Source organism: Dermochelys coriacea, chromosome 11 (genome assembly GCF_009764565.3).
Source record: "Dermochelys coriacea isolate rDerCor1 chromosome 11, rDerCor1.pri.v4, whole genome shotgun sequence".
Taxonomy (NCBI): Eukaryota; Metazoa; Chordata; order Testudines; family Dermochelyidae; genus Dermochelys; species Dermochelys coriacea.
The window spans coordinates 28,614,050-28,640,419 of NC_050078.2; the positions used below are offsets into that span (position 1 = coordinate 28,614,050).

At 40.5% G+C, this 26,370-nt stretch overlaps 1 protein-coding gene across 7 annotated transcripts in view; it reads right to left on the reverse strand.

The window, feature by feature from the left end:
• The window catches only part of CACNB4 (calcium voltage-gated channel auxiliary subunit beta 4), a 191,124-nt gene that overhangs the window by 49,281 nt on the left and 115,473 nt on the right, over window positions 1-26,370 (reverse strand). For all 7 annotated transcript variants that reach the window (XR_005295661.2, XR_006277939.1, XR_006277940.1 and 4 more), the window contains 5 exons: window positions 6,916-7,035; window positions 5,141-5,263; window positions 1,825-1,955; window positions 438-514; window positions 20-39 (listed from right to left, as the gene is read on the reverse strand). Coding sequence is in view for 4 of the 7 variants with exons in the window: in XM_038422294.2 (XP_038278222.1) it covers window positions 20-39; window positions 438-514; window positions 1,825-1,955; window positions 5,141-5,263; window positions 6,916-7,035 (471 nt within the window). In the remaining 3 variants the exon portion in view is untranslated. The remainder of the gene's footprint in view (window positions 1-19; window positions 40-437; window positions 515-1,824; window positions 1,956-5,140; window positions 5,264-6,915; window positions 7,036-26,370) is intronic.

Genomic DNA, 26,370 nt, shown 5'->3' on the forward strand with positions numbered 1-26,370 from the left:
TATAGCAAAATAAACTTACCACTTTTTGTTTCTGTTTTGCTAAAAGACCAAAAGAAGAACTTAATTAACATGCATACTGCACATAACGCGATAGTCACAAGATTTGCAAACAAAGATCACTCTGTCAATGCACTTTTGATTTGTATTTCTGCATCTCCTTTCTGATCAGTATTAATCACTACCCTTCTGAGGGAGTCTGCCAGCTTTTCTGGTTCTTTTCTCCAGCTCTCTATATGATTGATATGTTTAGAAGCAAATATTTTTTCTCCTCCAATTATTTTGGGAAGGTTTGAACAAATAAGCATTTATCTATGGGATATATTTATAAATTTGTAATAGGAGGGTGTGGAGAAGCCCTTTATTTTATTTTAGTTGCAACTTTTAAGGTAAGTTTAAGAAACAGTAATAGATTTCCTTATATAAAATCCAAAATTCACCTGTGGAAGTGGGTGTAGCTCTAAATGTGCCAGACACCATTTCTCCAAGACTTGAAGAAGAATTTCCACTTGATTTCCTACAGCATTACAAAGAGTGCCCATTAACATAAAGTATTCTGAGAGTGAACTCACAAGGCCCTACAACTCCTATTCCAGCCTCAGAGATGCTGCACTGCTGCCCCATGGACTGCCTAAAGGTTGGGAGGAGGAGAAATTACATCCCATATGCCTCTTCTTAATTCACCACGCAGTCATATGATCAGAGAAGGGCGAGTTCCATCACTTGGCCCCAGTGATACAAAAGAGATTCACCTACATAGATTCCCATAATCCGATATTCTCTTTTACTGTGCATCCATCCCAGTTAGGTACCTCTCTCTCCAAACATCAAGGCACAAGGGCTAACACTCAGCTATTTCAAGCTGTAAAAGCAATTTGAATAAATCAGAGTTGATGTTATTCAATTATTCTAGAAACATTTCCCCAGATTGTTTATTCTTGAAATGATTCCTGATCTTGATTAAGTAAATTAGTATGGCAATTGCTTGCCATTACTTTATAGGCTAAATAATGCTCCTCACTTTTGCCATCTATTATGGCTATATTCAATCATCTCACCTTTCTTTCCTTTACAATGAATTATCTAAAAGTATCATTATCTGCACCATCTCATCAGTATTAGTAGGAGTTCCATCATGGCATTCAAGTAAGTCTGTTGTTTGGGTATTTAGTCAGTGGATGGTGACATGTTCACACACAGTAGGCAGGCCTCACGGTGATTAACTGTCAGAGCTGTGGCTCTCAAGCCTGTCCTCAAGCCTGTGTTAGCCAAGAAGGGTGGGGAGGTAAGGAGGAGACAGGTTGGGGATGAAAGCGGAGAGACAACCTGAGGTGAGGAGCAGTGGAGCCAGCCAGAGCACAGTCTGTCTTAAAGAAAGGGTTGCAAGGAGATAGAAGGGCTGCAACACTGACCGTCTCTGTGCTGTTCCCAACATGCCAATTTACTGGTGAGTCAGCATGAAAATAGTATGAGAGAAAATCTTAGGGCCCATGATCACTGATTTGCTCTAACCCTGCATGGGCTTAGACTGCTTGTCCTCCAGAACCCTCCACACTTTAGTCCCCATCCTGTAGGACTCATTTTTCAAAGTTTATCTCTGTAGTTTTCCTGTCCCTTGTATTAAACATCAGAGACATGAGAGATCTAGGATGCCTGCTACTTTCTGCAAACGTGTCTATTTTAACCCACTGTCCATTTTGGTATATGAATACAAAACCATTTTTAGACAGGTAAAGATTGAGGAATACATTAAAATAAATCAGCTGAACTTCACTAATATTGCCCAGTATTTGCTGAGTTTTGAAATGGCTAAGGACACAGTCTTACCCTCCATGGAAACGTCCTCTCTTCTGCTCCTGCTGAATTCGGATATTCTCCAGCCTAAGTGGGCTTGGAATGAAGCCAATCTCACAGCCCTCTTTAACCAGCCTTCCTATCCACCAGTCGTTATTATATTTCTGTAACGCAGACAGATTATTGACTTCACTCACAAATGCCACCTGTCCTAACTAGCTCTGAGCTATGTATTATCTACAGTCTTTAACTCCACATTACCCTTTTAAGGCCAGCACTCCTGCTGAAAGTTGAGTATTGGCCAAATTGTGTGCATTTAAAAGAGTCAGCAGGAAAAGATGTCATACTGAGTGCTCTCAAGACCGAAGACTTGTATGTGCTCACAGAACAGGAAAAGCCTAAGCTGTGTCAGTACAGGTTTCTCTCTAAACTTTCTCAGCCTTAACATGGAGTGTCAAACTCTATATTCACTCTCTATGTCCAGGAATGACTTTTCTGCTGACACCATCAACAAATATGCAAACTGGTGCCAAGGGTAATGGTAGTTTGGGAGACTGGTCTATTATCTAACACCCTAATCACTGGACCATCTTTCCTCTGTCTTGACTTCAGTTTACTTGCAGTCCTATACCCTAGAAACTTGGATATAAATTTCTTAACTGAATTAAAAAATAAGTTAAGAAATTTTACTTCCAGAGACTTTAATACATTTCTTAAACCATGGTTTTATTGTATTTTTAACTTTTGTTAACATTAGGTTAAATTTAATTGAAAGTTTGTCCCAATCTAAACTTCAGTGATATAAAGAGTGATGCCATAAATCAAAAGGTTTGTTGCAACTGTCTGGTAACAGGACTTTTTAAGCAAGCCCTTTTAAAGATTTACAATTTGTTCTCCTCATTTAGGTCCTTGTAAATTGAGCAGATTATATTCTTTAGCAATTTTGTAATTTTTTTAAAAATTGCAATGATTTTTTGTCAAGAACTCTTGGCACCATATTTCAAAAGGAATATTATTTTTCCTAGAGAGGTTATACATAATTAAAGCCAGTGTGTATCAAGCCCATTTTAATACTTTCAGAAAAAATAAGTCAAAGATTTTTTTGCAAAATGAGTGAGGAAGCCAAGTATACCCCCATCTCTCTAAATTATCAGTTCCCTGGCCCCAAACTCTCAGGCCCTTAAATTCGTTCTTTGGCAACTAAATATATACATTCTAAAGCTCCTATTTGAAGTCAATGAGATCTGCACAGGCTCAGGACCAATTAAAAAAAAAATCAGACCACTTATTAAGGGGCCCAACTTTAGGCTCTCAAATTTGAAAGTTCAGCCTCAATAACTTCCTAGCAAAAGTATATTTTTCCTCACCTTCCGAATAAGTTTTCTGTGGTTTTCATTATCCTTTGTTATATACTATTATAATATGCTAGTTTAAGAAGATAGTCCAGTATTCTGTCTCAGACAAAAGCCAGGTTGACCCTTCCACTCTTCCCCAACAAATTGTGTTGATCTATGTTTCTGAAAGTTCTGTTTCTACCAATTTTCCCAGTACTGAACTTAGGCTTACCGGCCTGTAATTTCCAGGATCTCCTCTGAAGCGCTTTCTAAAAATTGACATTACATTAATTACCTGCCAGTCATCTAGGACAGAGGTGATTTAAGTGATAGGTAACATACCAGAGTTAGTAGTTCGGCAATTTCATATTTGAGTTGCTTCAGAACTCTTGGGCAAATACCATCTGGTCCTGGTGACTTATTACTGTTTAGTTTATCAATTTGTACTAAACTCTCTTCTACTGACACATCAATTTGGGACAGTACTTCAGATCTGTCACCCAAAAAATAGCTCTGATGTGGGCATCTTCCCAACATCCTCTACAGTGGTGACTGATGCAAAGAATTCATTTCAGAAACTGTAGGCTGAACCGCAAGATCCTACTTTCTGGGAATTTCACAAATAAATCACCAACTAAAGTACTTACCGACCATTTTTAAATTGATCTTGTTCCTGGCTGTCCATTTTAGAGTAACAACCACAACTTTTGCCATCTTTAGATGGATTGTTACAGATAAAAATATCTGTGCTGGAAAATGTACAAAGTTCTGCATATATAATGTTTTGCATCAACAATAAAATGGGCTAATTAGAATTTGTTTTGTAAATTCATAACATACAATGAAAATATTTGTGTATTGGAAGGAGAAGGGAGAATTGCCATTCTAGTAAATTCCAAGGGATTACAACTAGGAGCTGTTTGATAAGAGAAATTTCAAATATTGCAGGACTGTAAAGCATAGATGGGAAAACCTCAAAAGGCTCCTGAGCCGAAGTGGTATCAGACCCCCTAAAATCAACCCACAGAATATATGGATGAATCTTGTTTTTCAAGTTCTAAACCTGCATATATGTGTGCAAAATAACATGTTGCACATGCACATGTTGTGGGTTCACTTTAGGAAGCCCAGAGAAAATTTGCAGGAAATATTTTCAACATACAGTAAAAATGATTTTCTCTTCAGTTAGCATTTTAGGACGGTGCCCCTACACCTTAGCTCCCCTCTCTGCTCTGAGATCTCATTTCTCTCAGTCTCTCTCCATACATCTACACAGTGAGCGGCACTGAGCTTCAGAGCCCAGGTCTACTCACTCAAGCTTGCAGGGCTGAGGCTACCATGCTAAAAATAGATGTGTAGATGTTGCAGATTGGGCTGTGAAGTGTAGGCAGTACCCAGCTCCAGCCAAAGCCACAACATCTACACAACTGTTTTTAGAGCAGAAGCCTGAGCCCCATGAGCCTGAATGAATTGACCCAGACTCTGGGACTCTCTGTCATTTGTTGTGTAGATGAACCCTATGTCCCAAGGCAGAAAGTTTTCCTACAGATGCTTCTTCTTACTCTCTTATTCTAGGTCCTCTTCTACAGGCCCTCTCTAGGGGGCTACCTGCAGACCTGGTGTAAGCCAGTGTAACTCCACTGTTTGGCTCAAGGTGTCCTTTCCCTGGCTATCTACTACCGTGTCTCAATCTCACTGCTTTAGTGAAGAACAAAATCTATATCCATCAAGTTCAAGTGGTTCTAAAAATCTACTAAGACATGATTTCCCTTCCATGCTTTTAAGACCTGACAATGAATTAGGTAGCTTCAAATTCTTAATAATACAAGATACAGCTTCATGGCACTGGAATCCTGATAAGGATGAATGATCCTGGATGTTATTGCTAATCAGACAGATGCTCTGTGTAATGCTGGCTGCTATTCAGCTTTCCTTTTTGTCTTGCGTGGCTCAAATCTGACTGCTTAGGTTTTAGTTGTTGGCAGGTCAGAGGAATAATTGCATGCTGTAGTTACCTCTTTAATGTGCAAAAAGTCCTTGGCATCAAAAGAGATGGCAGTGCTTGGGACAGGAACATCTTCATCCAGTGCACCACAGTAACTCACATTAGTCTTAACTGCAAACGCTACAGGTTTAGACTAGAAACAAAAAAAAAATGTCACAAGCGTATTACAGAAGTGTACTTGTACTTTTTAGATTCAAGAGAGTTAGTGTGCTGTGTCAAATTAAAAAAAATATATATTTACTAGTTGTGCATTGGCACATATGGCCAAATTCAGACCTAATGTAAGCGAACACAACTCCACACAAATCAATGGAGTTGTGCTTGCTTACATCAGGTTCAAATTTGAGCCATGTGATTTGTTACAAAAGAGAATTGATTCATCAGTATCAATCCCTTTGTAGGATAGTTCAAAGGAAGGTAATTCCTCCCTCCACAATGCACCCAGTGGAGTGTGGTACACTAGGTCAGAAAATTCTTCCTTTGTAGAGATTGTTTGGTGTCCTTAGGCATGAAATGTGATGGAAGATCCTACATAAGATGTAGGCTACAAAGTACTCTAGAAGACTATAGAGTTCCAAGGCTTGATTCATTCCTGCTGGTGTAAAATGGGCTGTATGCCCTGAAGTAGCAGGACATTTGTAAGGAACATAGCATCAAAAGGTAGCGACAAAATTCTTTCTGCTGGGGGGCCAAGGGTTGCCTAAAACTTCCTCAAAAGTACGTGAAGCTGACTAAGACAGTGGGGTGGCCAGAGCAACAGGGAGATATGCTGATTCAGACCTATGGAAAAGTCCTATGGAATTTAATAGGGATGAAAGTAGGAGGGTTCCACAGAAATGTAATCGGTGTTATAGGAATTAATCCAAAAATGTATAGAACTTAATAGAGAACGAGAGAGCCTTTCTACAGGCTTTTTAAAACCATCTATAGAAGGGATAGAATTTTCTATTAAATTCCGTAGGACAGTCTAAAACCCCATAGAAAGTGTAACATTTTTAACAAGCCTCTCCCAGCAGGGTCCCAACTATTCTCTGAAGTTGGCCTCCTTGAAGAACCCCTGGAAAAGTGTGGCCCTGAAAACACTGCCTGCTTTCCACTGCTGAAAAATTCCTCTGGCATGTATCTATCCATACCCCCAATTTATTTTACTGTCACCACCATCACTGAAGTATCTGAATGTCTGACCACTCTGTCAGAACATTCTTCACAGGGTGAATCAAGTAACCAACATTTTAAGAAACAAAAAAAAGGACTAATTTGCAGCCACTGGGTCAAAATCCTGTATCTGACTATATTGGGACAATGGCAATTGAAATGAATGGCACTCATATGCACACATCACAGGGCAGTATTTGTCCCATTATATTTACATCCATTCCATCCACAGCTCATCCATAGGGTGACCATCTGGACCAAATCCAAATTCAAAACTGTCAAGCACATTGCTATGAAAATGTGGTAGAAGTCTCTTATGTTGTTCTCCTTTTCTTTCCTTAAGTAAAAGAGTCAAATTCCACTCTCATTTACACATGTTGGACCTACCAACACACACAAGGTTACATGGGGGTGACAGCAGGATTTGGCTCTATGTTTTAGGTAGTATCTTCTTTGCGAAAATGTTTGGTATTTCCCCCTCTAGCATCTTGTATTGGTTGACAAGCTATTTTCAAATTATATGATCACCATTATAAACCTGTAGAATGAATTCTAACACTATGCAAAGGTTGACGTTGAACCAAATGCCATATAACTTTGCTATTATTAAAGCTGAAAAGAAGAATTCACCTTTGCCCTTTCAAGCTGAATAGCTGCTTGCTGTTCTCTCTCCTGGCGGATTGCTTCTCTGTCCTCTTCCAAAGATACATCAGAATCCGATGGTCTGCTTGTGTATGAATCTGCTGATCCCTAGAAAGAAGACCATATCATTAAGAGAAATTATATGCTGCTTGAAAGAATTCAAGCCAAATTCACAAAACATTGCTCAAGTGTTTCTTTCCTGAATTTTGTTATATAGATTTTTTTGTATTATTTCTTATGGGAAATTGTACAGGATATAGTTAGGAATTTAAGTGGTTTTATAGATTTTTATTTTTCTGAAAAACACAAAATTCCAAAGGAAATCTCTCTCTTTCTCAGAACTTCTGCAGTATCTTAGTCTCTCTTATGGGTATGCTTCATAAGGCAATCAGCACTGGGCACAGCACAACAACCTATTACAATATTTAAATCCTGTGTGATAGCCTTAGATTAAAGATCAGCTCTCCATCAAAGGTTACATCACATAAGATAGAATCAGATGACTATATGTCTCAGTTAAAATCATTTCTCTGTGTAAATACATTAGTGATACATAAATACTTTACTCAGTACCCAACAGCACTCAGAATTATTCTATGCATCATACCTAAACACAAACGTACATGAATCAAGAAGCAAAAGTGGCCAAATGCCAGAACATACTATTAGAAGTTATTTGACAATGGAACACATAAATCCAAATACATCCTATGCAATGACATAAGATAGGGATGATACATAAACCAGCAGGGGTATACATCAGTCTGCAACGGGGAGAAACAAGATATACTGTACAGTAAGTTGTCTTGTTCAAGTCACTATTCAGGATGGGTGGCACAATCTACAACCAGTAGTGTTTTTACACTCCCCTTTATAATAAGCAACTTAACATTGAGGTCCTGATTCTGCAATTAGATCGCACAAATGTACCTTCATGGATCCAATAGCGGGATAGGAGCCTGATTTTGTAAGAAAGACAAAAGAATGTACAAAGTATTTGCAAATATTATTAATCTAAAAACCAAAATAGACCCCAGATGCCTAGCAAAATTAGAGATCAATTCTACTTGCATGACTCTTCATTCAAATAAAGATGTGCCTCAGTTCTAAAAATGGTGTCAAAAAGACACGTTAACATTTTTTTTTGTAGTGGCCAGATCCTGCAAAATGCTAAGCTCTAGGATTTGGTCCTATAGTCAAGTAAATCTCCCATGGTAAGGATATGCACATGACTGTTCCATTTCCCGAACAGGAGGAATGTCTATTTTTATCCTTGTTTAGGTGAGCAATGCCTTTGCTACCAAACTTCCTTCCTCTTTCTGCACTTGATCCTGTGCCCAATGAAATTCCCAATCTCACACTGACTCTGGTGATTCAGAATCAGGTACTATTTGGTTTGGCATTTGATTAATTTGTAGTTTGTTTAATGTACTAGCACCCAGCAATAGCGGCGGTTAATTTTATTTCAGTTACAGATTCTGCACTGTTATGACACACGATGGGTAGCTTTGCACAATTACAAATGTTTGAGATTCTGTATTACAAACTTGAATGCAATGGCAAATTAATACTTCAAATATCAGCACATAATATATAAAGTTTAGCGTACAAACCCATATGTAAATGGCATAATTTAGTCCCACAAAACACATTTTTATATATTTACATATTTTGCACATTTCTGAGTTCAGAAAAGCACAACTCTAGGACCCTAATCATACAAACAAAACCATCCTTGCACCCATGAGAAAACTTAATTAAGTCAAGAGGACTGCACAAGAGTCTATCCATGCAGATCTCCATGCAAAAACTGGATCTAGTACTGTACAGTAACAATCAAAAGCCCCATAGGAACTCTACACCACGCTATTAGTGACCATTGCTGTAAAATATTATAGAATTTTATATGAGAGAAGCATTAATTAACTGGATCTTCTGTATTTAGTGAAGTGTTGGCCAATAAGTACAGCAACACATTTCTAAGTGATCACATTTTCAGTAGCAAACTGAAAAAAATCTTCTCATCCAGGAAAGCCATTAAAAATCTATTTTTGTCAAATGGATGACTATTTTGTCTCATCACAATTTTTACAAGAGTTTTAAATTAACTCATGATTCAACCAATTCAGATGCAAGTACATTAAAAAAGCCTTTTAAAAACTGATCTTCACTGCTATGATAAATAATATCCTATTTATTCTATGGTGATGTCATTTCACTATATTTTCATGTCTGAAGCTATTTAACAGCATAACTGTATTTGGCAGTGATTTTAGACAAGTAAAATAAGTAGAGACCGAGGCGAAATCAACAGTAATTCTCAGAACTTTCATCATAAATTCCACTTAAGTACAGCAGCATTCAGTCAGTCAGGTATGCTCGGATGCGAGTATCAGACATACCCAAAGGGATATTCAAAGCTGTGAGATTTAAAGAAACACAATGATGAAGTTTTGGAACAAACTGATTATAACAATTTAGGCAGACAGGCTGTAGACCAAATTTTTTTAAGGACATATATTAGCTAAACAGCTAGCTACTTAAGTTAAAAACAAAGCAACAATGGCATAAACATATCTGCATCTCTGTCTGGAAATCACAGCGCTTGTCCAGTGATCCTGTCTACTGAAGTAACACATGGGCTGATATTCAAAGGCAGACTCTGAGTTTGTGCCTGTGTTTTCGCACCCACAATAACTGAAGCTGCAAGTCTAAGAGAGCAAATAATTGTAGGCAAATAAGTGCCCAGACATATAAGTACCTGATTGCACCTGAAAATCATTTGGGGCATATTTTATGACAAAGATATTTGAGTATGTGATTGTCAGCAAAAAGTCAGACGTTGAGTTTGTAGTACTGTCAACCCCAAGGATTCCAAAATCATGAGACTGGAATAAAAATCATGGGATTTTAAAAATTATATATTGGGGGGTTTGATTTGCCTTCTATATTAAGCTTTTAGGCTTCCCATTTTGTAGCCTCTCTCTGCATCCACAAGGATTAGAAACTTTTGTTTAGATAAAAGTGGAGATTCTCATGTAATCATATCACTCCAGTGCCTGGGACTTGAGGAAAAACATCAAATATGGCAAGACTCGCAAGTAATGTTCTGAGAGTTGGCAATACTGAATTATAGGCCTATTTGAAAACTAGAGCCAAAAAAAAAGTACTTTGCGGTACTGATTCTCTGTAGCATCTTACTATTTTCCCTTCAGCTTCAGACCTTTCAAAGACTGTACTACGTTGTTTGGAGTATGGAGTGTTTCATGCAGACATGGTTAAGTTGCCATTCCCTCTACTATCACATACAGTTTTCTCTGTAGCCTTAGTAATTAACATTCTCCAGGATATTGTACTAGCATAGGCCTGAATCATCAGGTGCATCTTATGCTTGCGTGGTGCATCTGGGGAGAAGCCATAGGTGGCTTCTCTCCACTTCCCTGCCACCCTATTGGGGGTCAACAGTTTGTGTCCGAGTGCAATTTAGAGTGACCTTTAAACAGGCAGAGGTCTCCGAGTGCAGCAAGATCTGGCTGTGCCTCCTTCCATCCTCCTCTCAACTCTAACTCACCTTTTGAAATGGGGTGGGAGAGGATGGGAGAGCTGACTGTATCCCAGCCAAGGTTTTCTCCAACACCAGACATCCCTAGCTTCCAAGTGTCATAAAGGGGACTTAGTGGGGCTGAGGATCTGGCCCATAACACACAAATCAAACCTTACACTGTATTACCAGCTGTAGCAAGAGGCATTGGCAGTTTTATATAGCTGGACAATAAAGCCATTCACTTACTTAAAGGTATATTCTCAGCCTCCCTTTGTTACTCGTTTTCAGATCCTTAAGTCATACTGACAACAAACCAGAACAAAATCAATTCTTCATTCTTATTAGCATATGTCTAAAGAGTGGGCTTCTCCAGCCATCTGAAGTTCCTGATAGGGATATTTTGGACACAGGCCTTCTCCAAATGGATGAAACTACTGGTTTCTGTTAATAAAAGTAAATAACTGGGGTTTTGTTGGTGGTGGTGTTGATAGGATAAAAGGAGTAGAAAATGGCTCCACTCTTGCTCCATCAAGAATGGAAATATATTCATTGTATATTCCATTTATTTGTGCTTCCTGTAGTAGTGAGATGGAAGCGCCTTGCAAAGAGAAGGAACCCTCACAGAAAGTATTCCATTCCCAAACCTTACATATGTTGAAGTTTTCAGTAATGTCTGTAACTCACTGTCTAGATGGGAACAGTTGTAAGAATTGCTAGAGCAGCTTATACCAGGGGTCCACTTGCTCCAATAGCTTGTCTTTGATTGTGGCCAATATCATATATGTCAGAGGAATTTGTAATAGCGATACCACCTCAACCTTCATCCCCATGGACAACGATGCAATACTGTGCCTTTGGAGGGGAATTTTCTCCCTAACCTGAAGCAGCTGCTGGTTGGTTTATGAAGTATGAGGGAAGGTATCACATGTCAGTTTTTACTCTCTTTCTTTTGTAGCTGTGAATATTTTTATTTCCTATTTAATTTAATGCATTTTGAAAGAGAGATGTGAACTCCTACTTGTTTGTATCATCTGGTAAAGGTAATGAGCCACAGAGGGATGCACCCTGACCCTATCTTATCCATTTATAATATGCCCATCACCATGGTCAAGGCATGGCACAGGCAGGAGCAGATTACATGCATCTCAGAGTAGAATTTGGCCCAATATGAACTAATGAGTAGAAACGACTGGAGGATGACAATTCAGTTTTGCAGCGACTTTCAAGGTTTCAAAATTTGTTTTAGTTCTGCATTGGAAAAAAAACCCATTAGTAATATTTTCACAAAGAAATTGTGTCAAATTTCAGGGGAGAGGGGTGTGTGTGTGTTCTATAAGTTTGTGGTTAGAGCACTGGCCAGGCATGTGGGAAACCCACGCTCAAGTCCCTACTCTACCTGATATACAGCAGATTTCATCCCATATGATTCCAAATAAAGCAGAACAGGGACTTCCACCAGCTCTCCCACATCCCAGGCCAGTGCCCTACCCACTCTTGAGTGGGAGAGCCTGTCTCACTCCTACCAATAAAACACAACAAACATTTCATTTAGACAAAAATGTTCTGACCAGATATACTAATAATTTTTTCAGCTATGATTTCATTGGGTCAGGGAAGTCATTATTTTTCTACGGCCAAAGCCTTCTTTGACACTGGCCAGCGAGCACAGTCAGAATGAGAAGAATTGGAAGAATCAGCAAAAAGGGAAGGTGCGTATCCTGCCAGTGAAGGGCAGGCCTCTGCCAGGAGATGAGCCTGTCCCTTGTAAAACTCTGAGCTGGCAAAAAACTGAACACCAATCTGCTGAAGACTAGCACTAGCTCCTGATGTATATGCCTTGTATTGGCTTGGGAGCTAGACACACTGCTCTTCTTACAGCCTCCTTTTGGATGTAGTGCATCTCAGGGCTTTCCCCAGACATACTGCCTAAGGTATTCAAGCACCAAAGAGGCATTCTGCTTATCTGCATTGTGGCTCCCAGCTAATCCCGTCATTCTGTGCATCTGAAGGCAAGATATGACCTTCAATTTTAAATCTTAGCACTAAGGGAAATACAACAATGTTTTTCTCATAATCAATCAAAAGGCATCAGTAGACTACCCTCAGTTTCAGTGTCTTGATTGTTTAAAGCTCTTGGACAAGAGGAGAGGAGAACAATGGAATTTTGAACATGTGGCCAACTATGTTACAGACAAAGGTAACAGCCACTTAGTTAATGTCTGTAACATAGTTGGAAGATGAAAAGCACTATATCAGTGCTAAACATTACTACTATTACTGTACATGCAACAAATGCTCAATGGCAGCAGAAAGGGGAAACAAAATATCACAGTCTTCAGATATTAAATCAAAAGACATAATAAAACGTACAATTTATGGTGGTAAGAACTGGCTTCCTTCCAAGATGTTGGAGCCCTACACAGCATAATATAATGCAACAGGAATGCACCAGACCCAGTAAGCCCAAGGCTGAAGAGAGGGCGAACACCACTCATCAGGAACAGCAGACGTTGTTCATCATCCATGCCCTTTTCAACCATGTGATTTTCCTTTTAAATCTTTTCTTCATTGGAAAGTAGGTAAGAACAGAGTACAGCGCACGTCACAGAGATGACACAAATCAACAGCGCACATGGAAGCTGAGCTGAGAATCTGTGGATGGTGGTGTAGTGAATATAGAAATACAGGGGTTTACCTAGACAATTGCATCCTATGGGGCTGATTTTGCATGGCTCCATAAGGATTGCCTGGTAACTTCATGAAACAGTCATACATGCTGGGGCAGTTTCCAGTGCTTGCAGCAGTATGCCATGCTAGGGCTGATTTGCTCTGCTCTGGCAGTACAAAGCAGTCTTAAAGCCAGCTTAATCATACCAACTGGTACCACGAGGCTGCTCTCAGTTGTTCCTCAATACTAGTTGGTGGTTGGACAACGGAAAATCAGGGAGTGTTACAGTCACATTTATGACCCCACTCCACACAGATGTGCCAAACAATAATTGGTCAATCCCAGGAATACAAGTCAGGTGATGATGAATCAGAAGAAAGAAGTTTCAAATGAGAAAATGCTTCACTACTATAGGGATGGGAGAGAAAGGTAGAGGCGCCAACCAAAGGAGAGTAATAAAAATATGTATTCTTCAGTGTACTGTGTGCTCATGCCCGAAGTGCTAACACTATATAGGGCAGAAACATGACCTAATAGTTAGTGACAGTCAAAAAAATTAAAAAATAGGCCCAACTCCCAGTCTTCTGCTGCGACTCACTCTGAGTCGGATCATGAAACCTCACTCATATGTCGGGAGCATTTACTCATGCAAGTGATCCCATTCATTTCAGTGCCGCCCTTGGTGTTCCTAATAAGCTCACCCATGTCTTGCATCTCCATTCCCTTTGTATACCATACTCTTTATCTTGTCTCTATTTATACTGGGATCTTCTGGGGACAGGGATTGCCTGCACTTTATATTTGTACCCAGCATAATGGGGCTCTGAGTTTGATTATGGCTGCTAACACTACTATAATAAAAATGATAAATAAATCAAATAATTATAATAATCTTCAAGGCCCAGCCACCAGCTCAAACAGCTTTTAACACTGCAAAACAAAAAAAATATAGTTTTTGTTTGTTTGTGGGATTTGTTTTGGTTTTTTTGCCCTCATGGGTGGGAGAGAATAACTGCCTACATGACCACAGAGTGAAAAGCAAATTACGTCAACACAAAGTGCTAGTCCAAAAAGGAAAGAAGTTCAAAACTCTTGAATCCATTCTCTCTCTCTCTCTTTGTACCCTGACACTGCATCAAAGGACCCTTTAATTTTTTTTTAATTTATATTATATAGCCTCTGTCAGCCAGCAGATATTTTTGGATGAATCAGCTAGCTGGTTGTACAGCACACATCCATAATTTTACATGGCAGGGAGGCCTCAAAATTATTCCTTCTATAGTGAGCCTTGTGCACAGATAATGGAATATTTGCCTTTCAAAATACAAAGCAAAGAATACATAATTAAAGGTCCCTTATTGGGGTTGAGGAGCTTTGAGAGTCAATGCCAACAAATTACCTAGAATGTATATAATTTATTAACCTGGTATACACTATGGAAGGAACAGTTACCATAGGAACTGCCATATCACTTTGTTGTCTACCTCCCCTTGAGACCACGTAGGGTTGCCAGTCCTCCAGGATTGTCCTGGAGCCTCCAGAAATTAAAGATTAATCTTTAATTAAAGTTTATGTCATGTGATGAAATCTCCAGGAATATGTCCAACTAAATTTGGCAACCCTATGAGACACCCAACATCTTTGTGAAGATAAACCACACACCAACAACTGTTGTGAACATTCCAGTTTTAACAATCCGAAAGGTTTCAACAAAGAGCTGTAATCCCTCCTGGATTGTACGGCTCATTTCATATCTATTTGATAGCAGTTTTATTTCCTGCTTTTGTGGATGAGCTCATTTTTCTTTTCATTAATTACCTTCCCCTTCTTTTGTTCTCCTCTACTGCCGTATTGGATCAATTGTTATAGTTCATCTTTTCAAGACAGATAAAAAACACAGGGATTTGAAGTGATACCGATGGTGAATTAAATAATGTTTCTGCAGCTAGCAGTATATAATCAGTGCCCCTCTGCTGAATATACATGCACACCTCTGGCTGGCTTGCACTCCCTCCACTGGCCCCAATGATTTTGGGGTTCATATAGGAAGAAGAGAATGCAGCCTTCCGACCTCTTATAGGAGACAGAAGAAGAATATCATCCGTAAAGGAACAGATTAAAGATCACAGTGGTGCCAAGAATAAACTGTTTCAGAGTGCCACAAATATCACACACATCTGAACACCTGTCCCTCACAAATGATATTATCTACCATGTAATGAGCATGGTTTAGCTACCATTCCATTGAACTGCTCCAAAAAAATATGTAATCCCTCAGAAAGGCAAACTGTGTAGAGCCAGGAAGCATTCTGCTCCATGCATTTCCGAGGCCCTGCCTGCAGAAGGCCTCAGTGATTTTCAGGTTAGCTAAGAAAGGGAGAGAGCTTTTTGTCTGACTGGGGAGCGTCAAGTGATTTTTGGTTTTATTTTTGATTCAGCCTTTTATATACAGCAAGAGAGTGCAACAGACAACAGAGCTGCATCTTCTCATTGTGGGAGTCCTATTCTTGTGGACACTACAGAATTGTTAAGAAGAACATTTTGAGTGAATCTCTCTATTGTGACAAAGCTCTGTCCTTGCCTCCGTGGGTCCCACATTCCCTGGTGGATTTTGCTAGCCACAGAGGCTCACTGTGACCCTCCACGTAACCCTTCTTTCTCTAGAGACAAGGGTCACAGTCTACTGAGCCATTTTCATTATAAGCCAGCAAGGGAGGTGAGGAGAAGTTATCCTTCCTTGCACAGTCTCTGTTGTCTCCCAGTCTCAGTGATTAATCAGGGGGCAAAGGTGGGGGGAAGGGAGCCCGGGCCCACCCTCTACTCCGGGCTCCAGCCCAGGGACCCTAATAGTATCAGCTATGGTAGCTGACCTTTTAGAAACATGACATGTACAATTCCCTGGGCTACTTCCCCCACAGCAGCCCTCACTTCCTCAAGCTCCACTTCACCCTTACCTCAGGGCCTCCTTCCTTGTGCCTGATATGGTGTGTACTACTCAGCCTCTCCAACAGCGCAACTTCCTCCCACAGCTCCTGACATGCACACCTACCTGACTGACTGGGAGGCTTTTAACTAGTTTCAGTCAGCCCCTGACTGGCTTCAGGTGTCCCAATCAACCTGGCCTTCTCCCTGCCTTCTGGAAAATTCTTAATTGGCCCCAGGTGTCTTAGTTGACCTGGAGCAGCTTCCATTTCACTTATCCTGATACCAGGAATTTGTTTAGCCTGGAGCTAATATATCTATCTTCCACTACTCTTCCATAGCCATCTAGCCTTGCCCCGTCACACTATCCAGAAATAAACAGACATTGAGCAGACAGCCCCACATAAAATGGCCTCACCACTCACAACCTTTAATAAAGCGTACATGCTGTTTAAGGGGGAAGCCAACTCCCCCCCGGCCCCCATCTCCAACGTAAAAGTAGCTGTTGTTAGGAGTGACTTAGCAATAAGGTCCATGGTAAAAGAGAGCTCAACTCTGAAACCCCAAAGGGCTAAAATGCCAATACTTCCTTAAAGGAAGTTTCAGGTAGTAGGCAGTATATCTCCAGGCAATTAATTATTCTGTGTGATCAGCTGGAGTCTTAATATGGTCAGAGGCCAGAGCTAAGAAAAATTTAGGACACTTTTAAATCATCAGTCCCTCCTGCACTGACTCTCTCCCTGCTCTTCCCCCGAGTTCCTCCCCCAAAGTGAATCCTTAATCTATCCCTCCTAAATATTCCACCTCCAAGCAAACATCTAGCACCTCATGGCTGACTTTCAGCCCCCATAAATCATGGCAGACCCAGTTCCTAGGGTCCTGCCTTGATGCTGAATATAGTGGCTTCAAACAATTCAATGCAGCCTGAGTGATGCCACCTTATTTGTATTGCGGTAGCAGCCAGAACATGCAATGCATTTTATAGCATGTAGGAAAACAAAGTCCTTGTCCCAGAGAGCTTTCAAATGAACGGTGGCAATGACAATATCCAGGGAGTGGCTAGGTAGAGACTGAGTCTATACCCCGGAGGTTCTTTGCCCTTGCCACTTTCCACCTACATCGCTGACACCAACAAGAGATCTCTTTTCTCTTCTGAGAGTTCCACCTTGGGGAGGATGGTGGAGTAGCGTTCCTGCCCCACATGGCTCTGAGAAGGGAAATGGGGGGAAGTGCACCTGGTCTAAGTGACTGTCTGAGATCCAGAAATGGTTAGAGGCTCAGCCCAGCCTGCTCCTCCAACCACCCATTCTTGCAGCAGCCAGAATCTCTCTTTCCCCTCCTATGGCTCAGGCTCTGCTTTTGGGAAGGAATCCACACCCATTGTAAAACACACTGAGTTAATGGCGTTAATTGATAGCTGAAGTGGCCCCTGTATTATTAGGGTGAAATATGACTGCTATAGCACCACCTCAGAAGCACAGGTGACTTGTGTCCTCAGACCCTTTCCTGAACAGCCATATCACTAGTTTTTGTGTTAAAAGTGGGGGTTGGGGTGTAAATCACTGTGTTTAGGAAGAACTTAGAAAAGTGCAGAAGGGAGGTGTGGATTCCAGACACTTCAGCACAAGGTCAGCAGGTTTATATATAGATGTACGGGGAGACATGTGACTTTGCACTCGACACTGGGTCCTGCTAAACCCCAGGGTTCCACAGGCATGATGCAGAGAGACTTCCTTTTCTTGAGTAGCCCTCAGACTCTATAACTAAGCCCACAAAACTCACAGGCATCCTCCTTTTTGCTATGCAGAGTCCTTCTTTGGAGTGCTCTCCCTCCCTCAGTATCCTCCTCAATGCCCCCCCGCAGTGCTCCAAGGTTCCACACACATTTTCCCGTCCTTCCCCCTCACTCTCAAATACCATACACCATGAAGAGCTTTCTTCTAGACAAGGACTGGATGTGGCTTCCGAAAGCTTTAAGTGCTTGTACTGTGCCAAGTTCAACGGGGTGTCGTTCTCCGATTGGGGTTCTTATGCACTACTGTAATACACAAACCGTTTCTCATCTTCAGTGACCTGCAGACATTTCACAGGCATGCATTCGACAGAAACCCTGATAGCGACACACCCAATGGGAGAGGACTCCCTAGTCCAGGACCTTTTATGACAGGGAATCCTGAGTGTGGATAGGCTGCAGGCATCCTCCCTTTACTCTCTCTCTCTCTCTCTCCTTAGGGTTAGAAGGGTTGTTTCATTTCTTTGGGACTGTCTGGCTGAAATTCCCAAAACAAAAGCCTCAGACTCAAGGGGTTGAATTAAAACCAAAATTAATTAATTAAGAACTGAGAGGAGGATAAAAAAAGTATTAAAATAAAAAACAGTAAGCATAACACATCCAGTCCAACCACAAACATTTCTTTTGAGTACACTAAGATTAACTACAGATACCTATGTTTATATAAGTAAGGAATTTTTCTCTCTGACCCTCATGAAAAGATTCTCAGTCTCTTTTGGCCAGGCAGCACCTCAAAGACACTTCTTATGAAGCCCTTCAATGCTATACCTTAAGCTGGTCTAGAAAGTAAATAGAAGGCTTAGGAAAGCCTAGCTGAAACCTCACTGGGTTTGATTTGCAGGGCTAAAACACAAACCCTTCCCCCACCTCCACCCACAGTTTCACTTCATGTGGGTTCATTCTCACTCTGTTTCTTGAATCAAACAGACCTTGAAGCTCAGACCAAAACCCAGCCGAAACAAGAGTTTTGCCTGGTTTCCATCTAAAGCCATAAATGGGCCTAGATTCACTTGCAACTTGGCCTGAGTTTACTCCAAGAGATTCATGGCTCAGATTTTGGGCTGGTAATGAAATGCTTAATCATTGACTTGGTTTCATCAGAAAGTTATGGCATTGCTCCTGAATTAATTATACAGAAGAAGGGAGGAACCCAGAGTGAAGGTTTTAATAAAATTCTCCCCCTCTTAATCCAGTCTGAAGCAGAAGGAACAGGAGGACATAACTGACACCAAATGTACTGTGTGTATCATAAAGACCCTATAGTGAAAACATCATGTGGTAAAGGAACAGGCAAGAGAATCCCACTACTGTAGTCAATAATAAAATGAGGCTCATTCGAGAAACAAGTTCAAACCCTCTCCCCCACTTTTTTTGTTCAGTCCTTTAATATAAGGAAAGGAGGAAAAGAAAAGTAAATATACCAGGCTAAATTTGCCAAAGTGTACCATTTCTGGTCCAGGACTCTATGAACTAGGGTGGCTGTATGAGTTGGATTCTTCCTATTCAGTTATGTAAGAGTCACAATAAAATGGACACAACGTTTCCTCCAGTCCTTTGTTTATTGCTGGTTATGTCACCAATACCAAGTCAAAGTACTAAAATAATATACAGTATGGTACAATCCTGCATGAGTTGGAAAGGACTTTTGCATGGGGATAAATGATATTTACTTATTATTGGTATTACTGTAGCACCTAGGAACCCTAATCATGGACCAGGACTCTAATGTGCTAGGTGCTGTACAAATACAGACCAAATAAATGGTCCCTGCCTCTTAGAGTTGACAATCTAATCTAATACCTCTAAGTCTTTTCTATCTCTAATTTCCATCAGAACTACAAAGAGAAACTAAAAAAGCTGCTTTGTTTTAGTTATCAGATCCCTGACAGGAAATACTAAACTTCCACACAGAAAGAAATTGAAATTTCATTTCTAGGCCAGTATACAGATTACGGAAAGAAGGCTGGATATTATGAGCCACTTAGGGCTAAATTCAATGCAAGTTATCAGGTGGCTTTCATTTTTTGGGACTTCCGCTGTGCAAAAATCAGAAAACATTTCTTCCTATTGAATACAGCCATTCATGATTAATCGGGCATACAAACACTTTTAGTTTCATATGCAGCTGGTAATTCCTCCAGCTGTCAGTAGCTTTACCAAAGGCTTGAATAATAAATATTGATATCATGGAATGGTTTCTGCAGAGTGCAGGGATTTTATACAGTTACTGATTCACAGGCATATGGTAGCTTTCTGTAACCATATAGGCCCTACTTTTAAGTACCTTAAAGAGGCCAAATATTCTAACTTCAAAAAGTATTTGGTCTGAATAAGCATATTGGGAACGGGTCCATACTGAACTAATCCCTATTCTCAAAACTCACCATCCCACAACAACTTCATTTTGCTGAGGGAAGAGCTCATTCTAAACGAGTAATATTGTTAGCCCAATTAGTTTAATGATAATAAGTTGACAGTGCTTCCTGTTAGTTCTGTAATAACAGTATCCTGCTCTAACACCTTTGGCCTCCTAACTCCGAGTTTACTTAGCCCAGTATGGGGTCACAACCTTGTAAATATGAAACACCTTTCAATTACCATCTGCTTACACTAACAAAGGAACATCAAGTATTATCCTTCTTAACATAAGAAGCAGTTTCTGACATTACCTAGAGCTGGACAATGTAACCTGCCTGTAGCTTGTCATTCTGCTGCTAAACTACACATGCTGATATCCTTTTATCACTCAACAGTTTCACTATCACATGACTGAGATTACATAAACTGCATTACTGCCATCTAAGATAAAGATGTTCACTTCTGAGGCAAACACCACCACAGAGTACTTATTCTTCCAGATCCTCTATTTGAATGATTGGAGTCTTAGCCTGCAGAAGGAGGAATATACAAGAACCACAGAAATATTAACCCTTTAAACACTAACAGCTAGGATAACTTATATCACATGCTCTTGACAGTAATTTCCTATTTCCCTTACACACTAACACATTTTCCCTCCTCTGTTCTAATGCTTATTACAATGCTATATCATTGTTATATCACTGGACAATAATACTTTTGGGCAGATTGTGCCTTGAAAGCGTTAACTTACATTGGCAGCTATGCAGAGCTGCATCACCCCAGGTAGAGCTCTGGGGGATGAAGGGAAATACATCATGCACCATCCCATAGGCATATTCCACTCTGTGCCTGGCCAACTGCTGGCCAGCCACAGGGAGGGAGTTTCTTACCTATTCCTTTCAGGTAACATATGCCTCATTGATGTTTGGATGGAACAGGGCAGGGAAGGGGAGGGAGGAAGAGTTTTTAGGCCCCTCCCATCCACTACCATCTGTGTGTACCTATGGAAGATCCATGCACAGCCTAGCTCCCAGTTCTGTGCTATTAGGGTGATCAGACAGCAAGTGTGAAAAATTGGGACAGGAGGTGCGGATAATAGGCATCTATGATTTAGATAATGGCATAGACAGTACTCTTATAAAGCTTGTGGACAATACCAAGCTGGGAGGGGTTGCAAGTGCTTTGGAGGATAGGATTAAAATTCAAAATGATCTGGACAAACTGGAGAAATGGTCTGAAGTAAATAGGATGACATTCAATAAGGACAAATGCAAAGTACTCATTTAGGAAGGAACAATCAGTTGCACACATACAAAATGGATAATGACTGCCTAGGAAGGGGTACCATGGAAAGGGATCTGGGGGTCATAGTGGATCACAAGCTAAATATGAGTCAACAGTGCAAGACTATTGCAAAAAAAAAAAAAAAAAAAAAAAAAAAAAAAAAAAAAAAGCAAACAGCATTCTGGGATGTATTAGCAGGAGTGTTGTAAGCAAGACAGGAGAAGTAATTCTTCCACTCTACTCCACACTGATTAGGCCTCAACCGGAGTGCTGTGTCCAGTTCTGGGCACCACATTTCAGGAAAGACATGGACAAACTGGAGAAAGTCCAGAGAAAAGCAACCAAAATGATTAAAAGGGTCTAGAAAACATGATCTGTGAGGGAAGATTGAAAAAAACTGGGTTTGTTTAGTCTAGAGAACAGAAAACAGAGGGAACGTGATAACAGTTTTCAAGTACATAAAAGGTTGTTACAAGGAGGAGGGAGAAAAATTGTTTTTCTTAACCTCTGAGGATAGGACAAGAAGCGATGGGCTTAAATTGCAGCAAGGGAGGTTTAGGTTGGACATTAGGAAAAATTGGGTGGTTAAGCACTGGAATAAATTGCCTAGGGAGGTTGTGGAATCTCCATCATTGGAGATTTTTAAGAGCAGGTTAGACAAACCCCTGTCAGGAATGGTCTAGAATACTTAGTCCTGCCATGAGTGCAGGGGACTGGACTAAATGACATCTTGAGGTCCCTTCCAGTCCTATGACAAGACCAAGCCCCAAATATTGGGACTATCCCTATAAAATCAGGACATCTGGGCACGCCATCTGCTGTACATACAAACCCATTCTTTCTCCATAGAAGAAAACTCACTATTATTTTTCTGAATATATTTCTTATATGTACAGGGAGCCTTACATTCTAGTTACAGCATATCTCATCGTGTAATTCAATCTGAAAAGGGTTAATCTACCTGTATAGAAATACTAAACATTCATCTTTCCAGTACAATGAAACTATAAGAAAAGATCTTCCTGGTAGGGAACTGTGCGTGCTCCGCACTTCTAAAGTCAGGCCCAAACCTCTATTAAACCCCAGATCTCAGTTATGTCTCTTAGCCATGCCATTAGCTGTGCGCCACTGAAACAGGCAGCATATACCTTAACCACCCTGTTGACGTTATGACTTGATGTGTAAAAATGAAACAGCTTCTGCCGTTGATTAAATGTTTGATCCATCTTCAGTATTTTATCACAGCAGCCATTTATGGCTGTGTATACTACAAAGCCATAATTTATTACCACTTAACTATACTCATGCCAACAGAAGGCATGAATAAAGTCCCCCTAACTCCTATATTTCCTATCCTTATCTGTAAAATGCGAACACATAACAGACTGGAAAGTTTTCTGAGTACATTCAGATATATGCAATTTATTGCCAGGAATTCATCCATTAGGTACATTGGTACCTTCTGAATTAAAGAAGCTGAGCAAAAACTGGGTAATTGGAAAGTGGAACATTTGTGAAACGAAAGCGTTGAGCTGAGTTTTAGAAATGCGGATAAAAGAAATTCTCAAATATCTTTAACAATGTCACCTCTCATTTGTTCTTAAAAAATAAAAAAGCCTAGTACTTTGAACGAGCAGCAGATCTGAGGGAGCACTGCAAGTGGAGGAGGAAAAAAGGGTAGCAAACACGCTGTCCAAAAAAAGCCAAGAGCTGCTTGCAAAAAAAAAAAAAAAAAAAAATGCAGAAACTAAAAGAATAAAGGAAGCTAGGTGAAATCTAACTTCGCTAGGCAAGAAAGGATGTTATCGAGTGAGATGTGAAAGAAATCTCTCAACACCCAGAGGGCAAGCAAGAAGAAAATAAAGACCTCATTTGTTACAACTGCCAGTGTCTTGAAGCCTCAAAAGAACACTGAGAAGAAAGGATATGTGGTGATCTCTTGTTCTTTATAAAGCTGTGAGACAGGCACCAGGCAGGGACAGCTGGATCCATCTTAACAAAGTTTAACTTTCCTTTTTTCATTCCCTACATTAAGTTAAGGGAAAGATCATGTTTTGAGGGAGAGAGAACAAGAACTTTCAGGAAGGGAAAATGAAACCCTGGTTTTCACCCTGGTTTTAGATGAGCACACACTGTATTGAACACTTTACTGAAGAACCCATGTGCTAGCATTACAATAATATTTTGCACTTATGTAGCAGCTTTTATCCAAGGATCTTGATCAAAGCATTTTGACAAAATGAATTAAGCCACTGGACACCTATGTGATATAGGTAAGTATGCCCATTTCAGATATGGATAAACTAAGAGACATGAGGCCACCCAGCAAGTCAAAACAAGGAAGAAAGCACAGCCGTCTTGACTCCCAGACCTATTTTATCCACCAAACAATACATCTTTCCTATACAAAGACTATAAAAGGGTTGCTACTCCTGAGAATTTCTGCAATCAACTAATGTATTTCATACCACATCATAATTATACATCCTTTTACATTGCTGCATCACAACAATGGTCTCTCACACATCTATTTCTGCAGGGAGAGCACAGTGATCAGTGTTCTCTTCACTCATCACAGGACCACTCCCTGCTCCAGAGAAGGAAGCTCTGCATACAGCACTGTCAGCAGGGTAGGAGCTGTCTGTCCCATGGGAAGAGAAAGCTGCATGGAAATCCCTGCCCTGTTAATGTGACAGTCTCCAGACAACCCTAAGAAGGACAAGAGGGATGTTGCCCTTGAGAGGGGAGGGAGAGAAAGAAGAGGGAAGGAGAGGAGAAATTTCTTGGGCTGCTGCCTGAAAGGGGACATCTATTCTGGCTCACACATCAAGAGAATTATTAAGTAAGTTCCAGCTGCTGTTATTTACATATATAGGGTTGCACAAGGGTAAGAGTTCAGATTTTGGCTTGCAAAATCTTTATTTCTAGTGATGATGTGTTAGCGAGAAAGAACCCAGATTGATTCTCAGATCCCTGGTTTAGTTTTCAAGGCATGACCTTGTAAATTGAGCATATTTATACAGTAATATGGAAATAATTGAGGAACAACACACACATGAAACTCCATGATACATTTTTACAGAGTTCCTTTTCAGACAGAGCTGCACTTTAATAAATAGATAATTTCTACAAAGGACAAATACATAATCAACAGATATATTTGGAAACAAGTTTGCTTTTTTTTTTTCCTCATTAGCAGGAAAACTGCTTGCCAGCCAGTCACTCATCTTCCTTTCAAACATCTGCAATGAAGAATTGGGCCTAATCCTGCAAGGTAGTGAATGCCCTCAATTCCCACTAGCTTTCAATGGGAACTGAAGACATTCAGCATCTCACATGAAATTATCATCCCCCAACAGGCTCAGCCCCTTAGCAACTATCCATAATCTTGGCATTATTACTGAAAAATATGTATAGATATTTATAATGCTGTTCTCATGGCCATACCCCATTTGAATAATGCTCCTTTCTTATCTGAAAGGCCTGTTCATTATGGGTGCAATTCACCCCTGTGCAGACAGCTAACACCAGACCGTAGCATCCCACAAATCCCATCTAACAATAGGGTTTAAATGGTATATAGATCCTCTACACAGGGGTGATTTCATCCTCTGTAAGACACCAATAATGGCTCGAGAGCATATACTGCTCTACAATCAAGTTAGCTCACTCGGCTATTGAGTAAAGTACAGGGTAGAGTATTTTTTAGAAGAGAAGAGGATCAAAGAGATATAGCTTGTGAAGATTCAGTAGGACCTTTTAAATACACCCCAAACTTCTAGGGTTGGATGCATTTAGCACTCGTTATGTATTAGTTCCCAGGGCAGCCAGCTAAGTTTAATCAATGGACAGGACTAGGCAAACAGAAACTAGTGAAGCACCTGTATAGATGGGGTGAGATTATTACCATGCTACAGTGGCCAGAAAGGCCCGTTGGTGTATGGGGGAGAAGTCCCCCTGCATTAGCACTGTGTAGAGGACCCCTCACAAGCACTAGAGCAGCAGATGTTTCAGGGGTGGGGCTGGAGCACACCTGCAGGGAGCAAAAGTGGCATTCTAGGCCACCATAGACATCCCAAGAAGGACTAATGTAACTTTCAGCCCAGTGGGGTGCCCAGATTACACTAGTGGCCATTTCAGCCCCCAGAACAGCCTGGAATAGGGTGACCAGATAACACATATGAAAAGTTGGAACAGCAGGTGGGGGGTAATAAGAGCCAAAACAAAGCTCCAAATATTGGGACTGTCCCTATAAAATCAGGGCAGCTGGTCACCCTAGCCTGGAATCAGGAGAGCGCAAAGATGGGTTAAAGACACCTTGGCCCTCAGTCTTTCTGGGCTGTGAGTTCTGTGCTGCCTCTTGGAGGGGCACCACAGAATGTCACCCATGATTTCCAACCCTACAATCCTTATTCACACGAGTAGGCCCAGTGAAGCCAAAGGACTACTCCCATGAGGAAGGGCTGGAGGATCAGTTTTGTAGGTTACCATGTAGGCACAGCCCCTATGTACACTTTTAACATTCTCCAGAGGCATCAAATACATCACAGCTGCAGCAATGTTAAATAGTCGGGCAAATCAGAGCTTCAGGGAGACAACAGCTAAGCAGGACCTTTTAATAAATCACAAAGTACTCAAATATTTTCTCAGTCCAAGAGACAACATGAACATGCCCTTGAAAGTCCAAACAAGACAAGGCTCAGCTCCTAACCAACTAACTTTTTCCTGCATAACCACACACCCACACTCCTGCATAACCATTTTGCATCAGTAGTAATTAGTTCCTTCTATATGTTTGGTAATCTTATTAAGACAACTCATAAGGTGTCTCAGCAATTTGGAAATTACTAGGTGTTCAGAGCATGTTTTTCC